Here is a 13,768-nt window from a genome sequence, read left to right as displayed (position 1 = left end):
GGGATAGCAAAAGGGAGGAATGAAGATGGTCAGTTAAGTAGTGTGAAATATATGAATGAGTGAGTGAGTGACCCAAGTAGGGAACGTGGGAAATGATACAGCTCCTTCCTCATCAGGCATACCAGATGTGAGACGGGGAGTCCAATAGATTCCTTGTGGAGGGGTAGCAATCACCTCTACAAGCACAGATGAGTTTCAGGAGATCATGTGAACTGTTGGGAATTACCAGCAGAAGAGGGGAGTGACCCAACTCACAGCTCACAATCAGTTTCCTCTGTGAAGTTATGAAAAGGTGAGGAGTCTGAAGGGAGGGCGATGTGAAGGCATGGTGGAAAAGACCTTTGGAGATTGTGCCAAGGGATGCTGCTAAGGGAACAGTCAAATAAGAGACAGCCTGCAACTGGATAGTGGGTGGGGTAAGAGCTTCAGAAGAGACCCTTCCTACTGTCTTTGGCTGTAAAGGAGATGGTGGGGAAGATTGTACTTGCAAGAGTCTGTTAATGTAGCTTTAGAAGTAGTACTCGACTTACGACTGTAATAGACCTTGCCTATTAGCAAGTTATGATGGTAATTAAGTGAGTTGCCCATGTGATTGCCTTGCTTAATGACCCCAATTCCTGCTATGTCAGTTGTGGTCATTAAGTAGTTTGGGGGGCTTCAGGGATGGGGAAGGCCCTGGGTGACCTATCACAGGCCCAAGCCTACACTGCAGCACCTCCCCAGCTCAGGCATGGCTTGCCCTGGGCCTCCCAAGGCCTTTTCCATCCCCTGAGGAACTCCATGCTCTGCTTCCTGCCCCACTGGGTTGCCACAGGCTTTGGCATTCTGCTGGGTTCCACACTTGCCTCCCCACACTCCTGTCATAGCTCAGTCACCTTTTCTGTGTATCTTCTGGAAGCAATCAATCCACAGTGTGAACCTCCAACACAGATGCTGTGTGGCACCATCCCAGAAGCAGGCGCCATTTTGGGAGTGGTCACAATGAACTATGCCTGCTCTGAAATGGTGCCTGATCCCAGGACAGTGCCATGTGGCCTCCCTACTTTATAGAGAGGCTGAAGGGCAGAGCAGTTGGATCTCTTCTCAAATATGATCTCCATAGGGGATCTATGGAAAAGGTAAATGAGCTGTGATGGGGTGGTGGAGGTGAAGAGTAGGGTGTGGGACCCAGTGGGCGTCCCTGCTGTCACTTGGTAAGGGCAGGCAGATTGCCAAATTCCCAAATTTAGTTCATGTGACCTTGGGGGTGCCATAACTTTGGACAGGTGTCATGAAGTCTTTTCATTCAGCAATGATGTAATGTCATACAGTCGCTGAATGAAACATTATAAGTCGAGGACCACCTGCACAATAAAATAGAATTAGCTCATCAGGTTGCGAGTCTTACTTGGTTTACCCCATGAGCCTGACTGTATACTTTAAAAGCCTCTGACATGGTTGCAAGCAAGATGGCTAATCCCCTCATCTCCCAATGCTCAAACCTGCAGAAAATTGCTGCCCTGTGATCTCTCACACAGGTTACAGCCATCAGGAACACATGTGGCGATTGCTCATCTGCTCTTTATCTGGAGGAGGAGGAAGAGGAGGTTCTCAGGAACCAGTCTAGTCACAATTTGTTTGATCTTTGCCATGATCATCTGTTCTACTTTTGCAGAGCTGTCTTCAGTTTGCCATACTTCTCCCAGAAGTCCGAGAAAATAAAAAGGTCCTATGAGATGAATAGGAGAAACCTGATGTCCCTCTCCTCTCTTCTCTTACAAACTGTGCAATCTCCCATCTGCTGATATTTCCAATTTCTTTCCTCCCTTTATAACCATGCAGCTGCTGCCATATTTGAATCCAGTACAGCATACCCAACCTGCCCCTCTCCCCATCTTCACCTGACTTTCTTCACTGTGCACTTTGCCCCTCTCTCTTTTTTCTTTACCATTAGACACTGTCATCCAGCTGCCCCTCTTTTCCATAATCTTCCCAGCACCTTATCTTTCCTTTCCTGCTGCTTTCATCCCTGAACACATCTTCCAGAATGTGCATGTTATCAGGTTCATGCCTGGAAAAAAACATCTGGGCTTGAGACAGGGCACAGACTGCTCACCTCTGGCTGGTCTAGGGCAGTACATGCATGGAATGATTTTCATAGAGCTAGCTCTCAAATCCTCCTTCATGGATTACTGCCTTGTCGTGGCGAAGGGGCTTGCGTAATTCAGTGAAGCTATGAGCTATGCCGTGCAGGGCCACCCAAGATGGACAGGTCATAGCAGAGAGTTCTGACAAAACGTGATCCACTGGAGAAGGAAATGGCTACTACTACTACTTCAGTATCTTTGCCATGAAAACCCTATGGACAGTACCAAAAGGCAAAACGATATGACGCTGGAAGATGAGCCCCTCAGGTCGGAAGGCGTCCAATATGCTACTGGGGAAGAGCAGAGGGCTAGTACTAGTAGCGCCAGAAAGAATGAAGCGACTGGGCCAAAGCCGAAAGGACGTTCAGCTGTGGATGTATTTGGTGCTGAAAGGAAAGTCCGATGCTGCAAAGATTTTTTTCAACATAGGAACCTGGAATGTAAGATCCATGAATCAAGGCAAGCTGGTCAAACAAGAGATGACAAGACTGAACATCGACATCTTAGGAATCAGCAAACTAAAATGGAAAGGAATGGGTGAATTTAATTCAGATGACCATCAGGTATACTACTGCGGGCAAGAATCCCTCAGAAGAAATGGAGTAGCCTTCATAGTCAGTAAAAGAGTAGGAAAAGCAATACTGGGATACAATCCCCAAAATGACAGAATGATCTCAGTTCAAATCCAAGGCAAACCATTCAATATCACAATAGTCCAAGTCTATGCCCCAACCACCGGTGCTGAAGAGGATGAAATTGACCTTTTCCATGAAGCCCTACAGCACCTTATAGAACTAACACCAAAAAATGATATCCTTATCATCATGGGGGATTGGAATGTTAAAGTAGGAAGCCAAAAGATAACAGAATAACAGAACGGAATAACAGGCAAATTTGGCCTTGGAGTACAAAATGAAGCAGGACACAGGCTGACAGAATTTTGTCAAGAGAATACGATGCTCATAGCAAACACTCTTTTCCAACAACCCAAGAGATGGCTCTACACATGGACGGTCAACACAGAAATCAGATTGACTATGTGCTGTGCAGCCAAAGATGGAGAAGCTCTATACAGTCAGTAAAAACAAGACCAGGAGCTGAGTGTGGCTCAGACCATGAGCTTCTCGTTGCAAAATTTAGGCTTAAACTGAAGAAAGTAGGGAAAAGCACTAGCCCCCTAATGTATGAACTAAATCATATCCCTGATGAATATACAGTAGAGGCGACAAATAGATTTAAGGAATTATATCTGATAGACAGAGTGCCTGAAGAATTATGGACGGAGGTTCGCAACATTGTACAAGAGGTAGCAACTAAAACCACCCCAAAGAAGAAGAAATGCAAGAAAGCAAAATGTCTGTCTGAGGAAGCTTTGCAAATAGCTGAGGAAAGGAGGGAAGCGAAAGGCAAGCGAGAAAAAGAAAAATACACCCAATTGAATGCAGAATTCCAGAGAATAGCTAGAAGAGATAAGAATGCCTTCTTAAATGAACAGTGCAAACAAATAGAAGAAAACAATAGAATAGGGAGGACCAGAGATCTCTTCCAAGAAAATCGGAGAGATGAAGGGAACGTTTCATGCAAAAATGGGCATGATAAAGGACCACAATGGCAGGGACCTAACAGGCAGAAGAGATTAAAAAGAGGTGGCAAAATTACACAGAAGAACTATACAAGAACGAGCTTAATGACCCTGATAACCACAATGAGGAGGTCACTGACCTCGAGCCAGACATCCTAGAATGTGAAGTGGGCCTTAGAAAAACTGAGCAACAATAAAGCCAGTGGAGGTGACAGTATTCTAGCTGAGCTATTCAAAATCTTAAAAGATGATGCAGTAAAAGTGCTACACTCAATTTGCCAGCAAATTTGGAAAGCTCAAAAGTGGCCACGGGATTGGAAAAGATCAGTTTACATTCCAATTCCAAAGAAAGGCAGTGCCAAAGAATGTTCAAACTATCGCACCATTGCACTCATTTCACATGCTAGTAAAGTTATGCTTAAAATCCTACAAGCTAGACTCCAGCAGTATGTGGATCGAAAACTACCAGAAGTACAGGCAGGATTTCGAAGAGGCAGAGGAACTAGAGATCAAATTGCCAACATAAGCTGGATCATGGAGAAAGCTAGAGAGTTCCAGAAAAACATCTACTTCTGCTTCATTGACTATGCTAAAGCCTTTGATTGTGTGGATCACAACCAACTGTGGCAGGTTCTTAAAGAGATGGGAGTACCAGACCATCTTATTTGTCTCTTGAGAAACCTATATGCAGGCCAAGAAGCAACAGTGAGAACTGGACACGGAACCACTGACTGGTTCAAAATTGGGAAGAGTACAGCAAGGCTGTATACTCTCACCCTGCCTGTTTATCATACTGTGTGTGACCAGCCATACGCTAAATAAACATACTGTATATGCAGAGCACATCATGAGAAAGGCAGGGCTAGATGAATCAAAAGTTGGAATTAAGATTGCTGGGAGAAATACCAACAATCTAAGATATGCAGATGATACCACTCTAATGGCAGAAAGTGAAGAGGAACTAAAGAGCCTCTTGTTGCGGGTGAAGAAGGAGAGTGTAAAAGTTGGGTTGAAACTTTACATTAAGAAACCCAAGATCATGGCATCCATCCCTCTCAATTCCTGGCAAATAGATGGGGAAGAAATGGAGGTAGTGACAGATTTTATTTTCCTGGACTCCAAGATCACTGCAGATGGGGACTGTAGCCAAGAAATTAAAAGACACTTGCTCCTGGGGAGGAAAGCCATGGCAAATCTAGACAGCACACTAAAAAGCAGAGACATCACCCTGTCAACAAAAGTGTGTATAGTCAAGGTTATGGTCTTACCAGTTGTATGGCTGTGAAAGCTGGACCATAAGAAAGGCTGAGAGCCAAAGAATTTAGGCCTTTGAACTATGATGCTGGAGAAGTCTCCTACGAGTCCCTTAGACTGCAAGGTAATCAAACCAGTCAGTTCTAGAGGAGATCAACCCTGACTGCTCTTTAAATGCCAGATCCTGAAGTTGAAACTCAAATACTTTGGCCACCTAATGAGAAGGAAGGACTCACTGGAGAAGCGCCTAATGCTGGGAAAGATTGAGGGCAAGAGAAGAATGGGACGACAGAGAATGAGGTGGCTGGATGGAGTCACTGAAGCAGTAGGCGTGAGCCTAAATGGACTTCAGAAGATGGTAGAGGACAGGAAGGCCTGGAGGAACGTTGTCCATGGGGTCGCGATAGGTCGGACACGATTTTGCAGCTAACAACAAGCTCTCAAATCACAACTGTGATGGCGCCTACCCATTACGGCTGTAAGTTGTGATGGTCTTAAAATGAATCATCATGTGACCAAGCCCAATTTTACAGCCTTTTTTGTGGTGGTCACTAAGAGAACCCAGCAGTTGTTAAGTGAACACAGTGGTCATAAAGTGAATTCCTCAGTCCTAAAGTGGATGTTGCAGTCATAAAGCAAATGCTGTGGTTGTTAAATGAGCCCATTGTTCACTATGGGATATTTTTTTGCCCGAAATTAGAAATAAACACCAATTTTGGCCAAACATGTTGTAAATTGTGGTTATGTGACCATGGGATGCTGCAGACATAAATGCAGGCTGGTTACCAAGCTCTCAAAATGCAGTTATTTGACGGGGTTGGAGAAGACTGCCATTAGAACTTTGGAACTGGATTGTAAGTATTTTCGGGGGGGAGGTGTCTGTCATGATTTGAAATATTGCTAAGAGACCCATCGCAAGTTGAGGACTAACTGTATCCCTGTTTTCATTCAGTATTCCTTTTTTCCCTGGTTTTGAAATGTTCTAAGAAACATAAATTAGATTAGTCTGGCAGTGCTACATGGCCAAATCCATCAAATATATGTAATCTTGAAGATTTTTCTGCTATCAGAAAGAACTGCGGAACTTTAATAAGTAGAATATGTTTATATTATCCCAGCCAGTGTTTATCATGGTGGAAATGTACCCCAAACATCTAAAGATGCTAAATTGCCTGTTCCTGGTTTACTTGTAATTTAAGTTATGGCTGGCTTTGGCAGCCAGTGTTAATCTGGACTGGCTTGTTCAACTTGTCTCACCCAAATATTATAGCTATGGCAATGCAAGTTGCTCACTTGCCTGTGTGTTTTTTTAATGATCTAAATAACAAATGCAACACAAACATTCAATTCTTGCTCTGCCATCTTAGAGATATGGCAGAAATGTGATCAGGTGCCTATTAATACCACTGAGCAGGCATAAAAAGACATTTTTCCAGTCTACGTGTTGCTGTTGTTTAGCTGAAATATTAATAAATAATAGCTCTCTCGGGTGCATCAGGATGGTTTTTAAAGGCCTAATGAGAACATTTTGCTCTATATCCGGTCGAAAGGTAAAGTGAAGCCAATAGGTTGAACTTCATCACTATCTTTGACTAAGGTTGCCACGGTTTAATATGTAATAACTGAAACTGCTATACATTACATATACCGGTAGATAGAACTGTTTAAAGTCGTACTGCTACATTAATGAAACGTTGAAAGGATTGGTTTTCATTGGTTTTTTCAGATACCTGCAGAAATGATTGCATTGGCTCTCTAAGTGGTAAATTCACTGATCTGTAAAGTGAAGCTATGTTGCTATGATGTTGTCTGGGTGGAAGGAAAAAACAGGAAAAGAAAATTGTAAACATAGCAGGTCCAATTTTAAGTTTCTGTTAGGGACACTTTGTCATTTAATACCATTATTAACAGTTGTAATATTATTTCCTCAGGAAATCTTATTTGATGTCAAAGAAACTGAAGTAATTGTTCAACACAAAACAACTTCAAAGGTTAGAATGTTTGTTTGCTGATTGTGCTTGATCATGCCCTCTCAATAATTTATTGCATTTACTTTTTATAATCAGGGCAATACACTTAAAATAGACACTGGAAATGTTTGTTATTTTTAATTGTAGATCTAATCTTTATTTTGTCTTAACTGAGAATTGTTGCCATTTTCAGGTTCTTTTCCGTTATTCTTATAGAGACATTTCCTGCGTGGGACGCCGTCTGGATAGCAATAATTTATTTGCTTTTTGTAGCTTGTAAGTTTTATTTTGAAAAACCTTCTATACACATGGTGACATTTCAGGACCATATTTACCAGTCCCATTAATTATATAGTAGTAGTGGTGGTGGTAGTAATTTTTAGTGTAGGGAGTATCCGTCAATTAAATTCAAATGCTTCAGTGTGTCCTTTACTAACAATATAGGAATCTTAAGGAATTCCTTATTAGACTTTGTGAATCATGCTGATTAGCATGTTCTACCAAAGTTTGTGTGATTAAATATTCCCTTCCACATAGAATGTTATCTTCAATACATTGGATTGTTGATAAACTAGCTTATATCCAAGATGAATTGGGTTACCTACATGAAAGAACCAAGTAATTCATTTTATTGATAGCCTGGTTTGTCACTTAGACCATTAGAGGAATGCTATATATATATGGGTGATTAGTCATATGCTATCTTTAAAGTATTGCATATCTAAAGTTACCATCTTTACTTTATAGAGCTTCACCTGACTCTCGAGAAGATTGCACTTTTGATTGCCTAGTTTTTGAATCAAATTCTGAAGAGGAAAGTGAGGAAATCATCAAACGGATTGGTAAGGAATATTATTTTGGAATACGTGTTGTAGTAAAGACTATTGTATTCTATTAAGGTTTCTGTATTACTCTATACTGAAGTATAGCTTTACCTCTTAGCATTTTCCTTCCACTTATCTCCAGAATACATGGGTTGGGATGGGCAGAGTCCTGTTGTATTAATGAAATTCTGCTAAGGCGACCCAGTTATGTCCCAAGTATATACAGTATAAAGCTCATAGTTCTTTGATATCACTTTATTTTTATTTTTTATTTTAATCCCATTTATATTTATTTATTTATTTATTGATGGGATTTATATCCCGCCCTATCTCCCGAAGGACTCAGGGTGGCTAACAACAAAACATATAATAAGTACAGAAATCAAGATAAAAATAAAATTGAGAACTTCTGTGCAATAAATTAAAATTAGAGAATTTAAAAAATAAATTAAAAATTCTAAATATAAATTAATTAAAATGCCTGTCAGTCCAGGTCAGCCTGGTGGAACAGGAGTGTTTTGAGGCCTCTCCTCCGTGCGCTGCACTGGCTTCCGGCTGCCTTCCGTGTGAAGTTCAAGGTGCTAACGATGACTTACAAAGCCCTACATGGCATGGGTCCGGACTACCTTCGGGAGCACCTTCTGCCGATGTCAGCACCCCACCGTCCTGTGCGCTCCCACAGAGAGGGCCTCCTCAGGGTGCCACCGCTCAAGGAATGTCGGCTGGTGGCCCCCAGGGGGAGGGCATTCTCAGTGGGTGCGCCAGCCCTCTGGAACACCTTACCAACAGAAATCCGGATGGCCCCTGACCTCCGTACCTTCCGTCGCGACTTAAAAACTTTCCTGTTTCAGCAGGCTGGCCTGGCATGATAGCGTTAATTGGGGTCCCAGTTTGTGTTCATTAGTGTTTCTTATTATCTTTATTGTTCGATCTGTATACCTTCCTTCCTCTGTACACCGCCCCGAGTCCCTCGGGAGAAGGGCGGTTTATAAAAACTAATAAATAAATAAATAAATAAATTGGAGGTTTTGGGCCATCCGAAGCTCAGGGGGGAGCTGATTCCATAGGGCTGGCACTCCCACAGAGAAGGCCTTCCCCCTGGGGGTCGCCAACCGACATTGCCTAGCTGACGGTACCCTGAGGAGGCCTTCTCTGTGTGAGCGTACTTATATCCCGCCCTTCTCCGAAGACTCATGGCGGCTTACAATCTAAGCACAAATCAAATGTGCTTAGCAATAGCCTTCATTCTATGTATATGCCTGCTTATTAGGGTTTTCGCCCCCCACCCCCAAGCGGCATTATTACAAAGTCAGCTTATTGCCCCAAAAAATCTGGGTCCTCGTTTTACCTACCTCAGAAGGATGGAAGGCTGAGTCAACCTTGAGCCTGGTGGGATGCGAACCTGCAATAATTGCAGGCAGCTGGTGTTACTTTGATATCAATAAAGGGGTAATGGCTTAAGAAATAAAAAAGTAGACCAAGGCAGCATAGTAACATAATATAGTCTTGTAATATTTGATGTCTGAGGATTTCCAAACTTGTATCCCATTTGTTTCATTCATTTTTGGACTAAACATCCCTAGAACTAAAATCCAAAATATATTTTAGATAAGGTTCTTCAGCAATAGCACTTAGCATGACTTATATGCCGCTTCACAGTGGTTTAGTCAGCCTATTGTCCCCAACAATCTGGGTCCTCATTTTACTGACCTATGAAGGATGTAAGGCTGAGTCAACCTTGAGCCAGTGAGAATCAAAATGCTGGCAGCCAGAAGTAGCTGCAGTACTGCATTCTAACCACTGTGCCACCACACACAATGCTATCAACTACACATCTAGCATGAAAGTATTTATGAATATAGCAATAAGCTATCTGTGATGTATCAAAAAAATATTCAGGACATTACAAACTGTGTTTGTTTCTTTAGCTGCTGGATTTAAACATACAGAGTGGTTTGTCTGACAGATGTGATGCTCTGCCGCTGGGCTTCTATCTACTTTTGGAGCCTCAATGGCCTGCTAAAGTCTAATATCAATCAGTGGTATCTTGATGGGTCAACTCTTGGATTATGGAGTCACTTGGTACAGATTAAAATTCTGTCCAGATGTAATTGTTCTACATAAATGGAAATGCTTTTTTCAAATGTTTACGTGTCAATTTTCAAAGTGGAATAAAATCAAGCTGAAGCAATATGTCATTTGCATAAGGTAGCATATCTACGCCGAAAACAAGACCAGTTTGATGGAACAAGTCAAATAACTCGGCAGTTTCTCAGCAGACAACTTTGCAATTTTCATTAAATTTAAAATACCCATTATGGGTTACCCAACAAGTAGGGCAAATTCTTAAAACAATCTGTAAATTTATATTTTCATATGGGTTGAAATACCTGGAACAGCTTATTTTTTTAAGAGGCAGCACAGAAAGCTGGACTCCTCCTACCTGGTTTCATTTCCATGAATCACCTAATTAGTCTAGAAACAAGGCTGAAATAATTTTGTGAGCTAAGAGCTTGAGTAGCATTTCCTAGTTCCTATATTATTCTGAAAACATATCAGAAAGATTATTCATGACTTGTTACATAATTGCTGGAAACTTACTGCAATTGGGGATAAATACAAAGCATAAACATGCTCAACTTGATTTAAGCATAAACCCAAGTAGAAATGCTATTTTTCCACAACAATGACAGGACTCATGTGAATGTAAAACATTTAATTTAAAAATGTTGACACTACAATATATAAAATAGCTATTATAAATGCACATAGTGTATTCTATAGCTGCCAGGTTTACGTTTTTAGGAAACTGTAAGTTACACTGTGGTTAAGATTTGTATTTTATCCCTCAGAAAGTCCACATTCTGTCACAGTGATGTATGGTCAGACTTAACAGCCCCAATTGTTAAACACTTGAATCAAGTTATAACCAGTTTTATTGCAAAAGGACCCTGTACACATTTATATCAATTCTAGTACCTTACAATTTTAGCTACCCAACAAGTCATTAACATACAGAAACATGCATGAAAAGCAAGAAAGATCACCCATCCCTTCTGCATATTAGCAACTTGTCACTATTGAGCAACAGGGCTCACATCACTGAGTTTTATGTGAACAGTCACTGTTAGCATTCATCCTGAGTGAAAGATGGAATGACTTTAAGTACAAATGTAACATATTATAAACAATTTCATACAAAAAAAGTCACAAATTGAAACCAAAGTATTTTACAGAATTTACTACAAAACACCATAAAAACTGCTTCCTTTTTAAGCCCTCTCTCCCCGTATCCTACGAGCCAACTGGATGTCTTTGGGCATAATGGTAACTCTCTTGGCATGGATGGCACAGAGATTTGTGTCTTCAAACAGACCCACCAGATAGGCTTCACTAGCCTCCTACATGAAAGATAAAAAAGATATTGGTTAGACATTAGCCTATAGGGACACATTATTCCTTTCCCCACATACAATAGCAGTACTCAAATAGGTTCATACCTGCAGTGCACCAATGGCTGCACTCTGGAACCTTAAGTCTGTCTTGAAATCTTGGGCAATCTCCCTTACGAGCCTCTGAAATGGAAGTTTGCGAATCAAAAGTTCTGTTGACTTTTGGTAACGGCGAATCTCACGCAGTGCCACAGTACCAGGTCTGAAGATGAAAGAAAAAGTAAGGCAATCTGTTCATAGAATATAACAATTCCAGGAAGTTTCTAAGTAGATGTCTTTCAAAATAGTTTCGACAAAGTAAAAATACGCAAAAATACACTACAGACTGGGCACCAACAGCCTGACATTTATAGTTAAAGCAAGGCTTAACGCAAAAATCACAGTAACCGAAGCTAACTTTGTTACAACATGCACCACTCCCTTCCAATCCTTTTATTTCCACAGATCAGTTTTGGCTGTTGTCCTAAAATACACGTTCCAGGATTGTTTTGTCTTATTACCTGTAGCGATGAGGTTTCTTGACTCCACCAGTAGAGGGGGCGCTTTTTCGAGCAGCTTTAGTAGCCAGCTGTTTACGTGGAGCTTTGCCACCAGTGGATTTACGGGCAGTCTGCTTGGTACGGGCCATTTTTCTTTACTCTTCTGCAAGGGAAAATAATAAACGCGATGGGTGACACGGCAGCTTTCTCAAGATTCCCGAACGTCGATCCGGACTTAAGTAGGCTTTCCGGCACTTCAACGTCCACCCATCTTATTCGCGCTCATCTTCCCCGAGACGGAAGCGCCTTGGCGGGAGGGGAAGGGCAGCGGCAGATGTCGGAGTCGTCCTCCGTGCGGGCACAGGGCCAAGGCGGTTCAGCCCGCGCGGCGCAACGCCAGGAGCTGCTCTCTCTCCTGTTTGCCCACGCGCGACGCCGGAGAGGAAGCCCGACTTCGTTCCCAGCACCGATAACTACCCGCCGACATTAAGCCTCCGGCCCTCCCTTAGCAGAGGACCCAGAACAAAGCGGCCTTCCACATCTTCCTCCCCCCATTTGTCGCAAAATTTGCTCCCCCAAAGCACGGGAACCCTCTTTCTTTTCCCCGGTCTCATTGTCCCCTCTCGCTCCCAGCCGAAACTCACCTCTTTCAGGAACGAATCCTTTTCGAAAAAACACTTCCGCTGTAAGTACACGAACGGTACGCGCTGCACCCCCCTTCGAAGAAACCTTAACTGTCTCCTCCCTCTGCTGGGATGCTGCCTTTATAGAGGGAGGGAACCTTAAACGTCACGACGTCACAATACACACACGCAACGCGCGGGGCTATTGGCATCTACTTTCGCCGGCGCCATGACGTTAACTGATACAAAGGCTGTTTCCCCGCATCCCACACGCGATTGGATAAAAGCTCGAAACCCGATTGGTTGTTAAAGGTGCGCGCCGATTGGCTATCGTGGGCTGGAGCAAACCAATTACAACTGCCGTGAAGCTGGTGATTCTGATTGGACAGTAGAAAACATGGTTTGGATCCTACTTTTTGTTGCAAAGCTCTACAATGGAAAGTCAATGGGAGAAGAAAAGCAGCCCGTTCTGAGTGTCCTGGACTCAATGGGGAGGGCAAATTAGAGACAACACAGCCTGGCAAATACGAAGGGAATGTGAAATGGTAGCAGAGGTAGGAGGACGTAGTTGACTATACTTGACGTTCATTTGCCATATCAAATTTCATTTTTCAAAGTTTATGTTACCAATAAATAAGGAACATTCATAAAGTTCAGTTATAAGCAGTACACAAACCACAATTTTTCATTTCATTTACCTAATACTTTTAACATAATAACATATACCAAAGTTTCTTAATTCATTCTTAAAGAAATAACATGAAACATAGAACTGGTTTATATGATATATTCTATTAGCAAAACTAACAGACTATTGTCTAGTTTTCATGATCAAATAACCATGTATAATGGCATGCTGTATATTTACAAAATGTAAAATGACAAAAAAACTGATGTCAATTTGATTACAAAGAATCTAGATTCTAGAATGACAGTTGGCCGTTGCATGTAAAGTACAACGTTGATAGTGTATTTTAGATATAAAATGCACACCAAGTTAAATTTGACAAGTTTGGTCTAGCCGCGGGTAAGGCACCAGCTAGAAACCGGGAGACCATGGATTCTAGTTCTACCTTAACCATGAAAGCTTTCTGGATGATTTTGGACCTGTCATACATAAATACATGCATGTAACTATTAGAACTCAAAACTATATTTTTAGAAATGTAATTATGTAGCATTTATGGATCCTATGGCTAATTTCTAACCACGTAAAAGGACCTGGGTACAAATTAATAATTATGTTATTTTTAAATTAGGTTAACAAAGCAGAAAAGAAATTACTGGTATCCTGTCAATGAATTCACAATTTTATTTGTTTTGGAATTATTACTAAAGTGAGAATGCCTCTCCACAAAACATATTTGTAATGCACAATCAGCCAGATTTTTTTAAAAAAAGAATAGGTACTCTTGTACAATCAGATTTGAAGTTAGAAAAAAAATGGATATAATTAAC

The 13,768-nt window shown here is 41.6% G+C and overlaps 2 protein-coding genes across 5 annotated transcripts in view; one reads left to right on the top strand and one right to left on the bottom strand.

Moving 5' to 3' along the window:
- LOC310633584 (uncharacterized protein) overlaps window positions 1–9,943 on the top strand; it is a 36,753-nt gene extending 26,810 nt beyond the window's left edge. For all 4 annotated transcript variants that reach the window (XM_083351362.1, XM_083351361.1, XM_083351364.1 and 1 more), the window contains exons 13-16: window positions 6,894–6,953; window positions 7,126–7,208; window positions 7,680–7,774; window positions 9,685–9,943. In XM_083351362.1, coding sequence (XP_083207488.1) covers window positions 6,894–6,953; window positions 7,126–7,208; window positions 7,680–7,774; window positions 9,685–9,719 — 273 coding nt within the window. In that variant the 3' untranslated portion in view covers window positions 9,720–9,943. The remainder of the gene's footprint in view (window positions 1–6,893; window positions 6,954–7,125; window positions 7,209–7,679; window positions 7,775–9,684) is intronic.
- Window positions 9,944–10,457: 514 nt separating this feature from the next.
- On the bottom strand, window positions 10,458–12,501 carry H3-3B (H3.3 histone B). The gene is made up of 4 exons (XM_083355728.1): window positions 12,332–12,501; window positions 11,709–11,850; window positions 11,257–11,410; window positions 10,458–11,157 (listed from the first exon to the last, which is right to left on the bottom strand). The coding sequence occupies exons 2-4, from the start codon at window positions 11,834–11,836 to the stop codon at window positions 11,029–11,031; spliced, it is 411 nt and encodes a 136-aa protein (XP_083211854.1). The 5' UTR covers window positions 11,837–11,850; window positions 12,332–12,501; the 3' UTR covers window positions 10,458–11,028.
- Between the last annotated feature and the right edge of the window lie 1,267 nt (window positions 12,502–13,768).

The sequence above is a fragment of the Vipera ursinii genome, assembly GCF_947247035.1.
Source record: "Vipera ursinii genome assembly, chromosome: 2".
In the NCBI taxonomy this organism is placed as follows: Eukaryota; Metazoa; Chordata; class Lepidosauria; order Squamata; family Viperidae; genus Vipera; species Vipera ursinii.
Note: the sequence above shows the minus strand (reverse complement) of the source record. Positions and strands in the feature narration are given on the sequence as shown.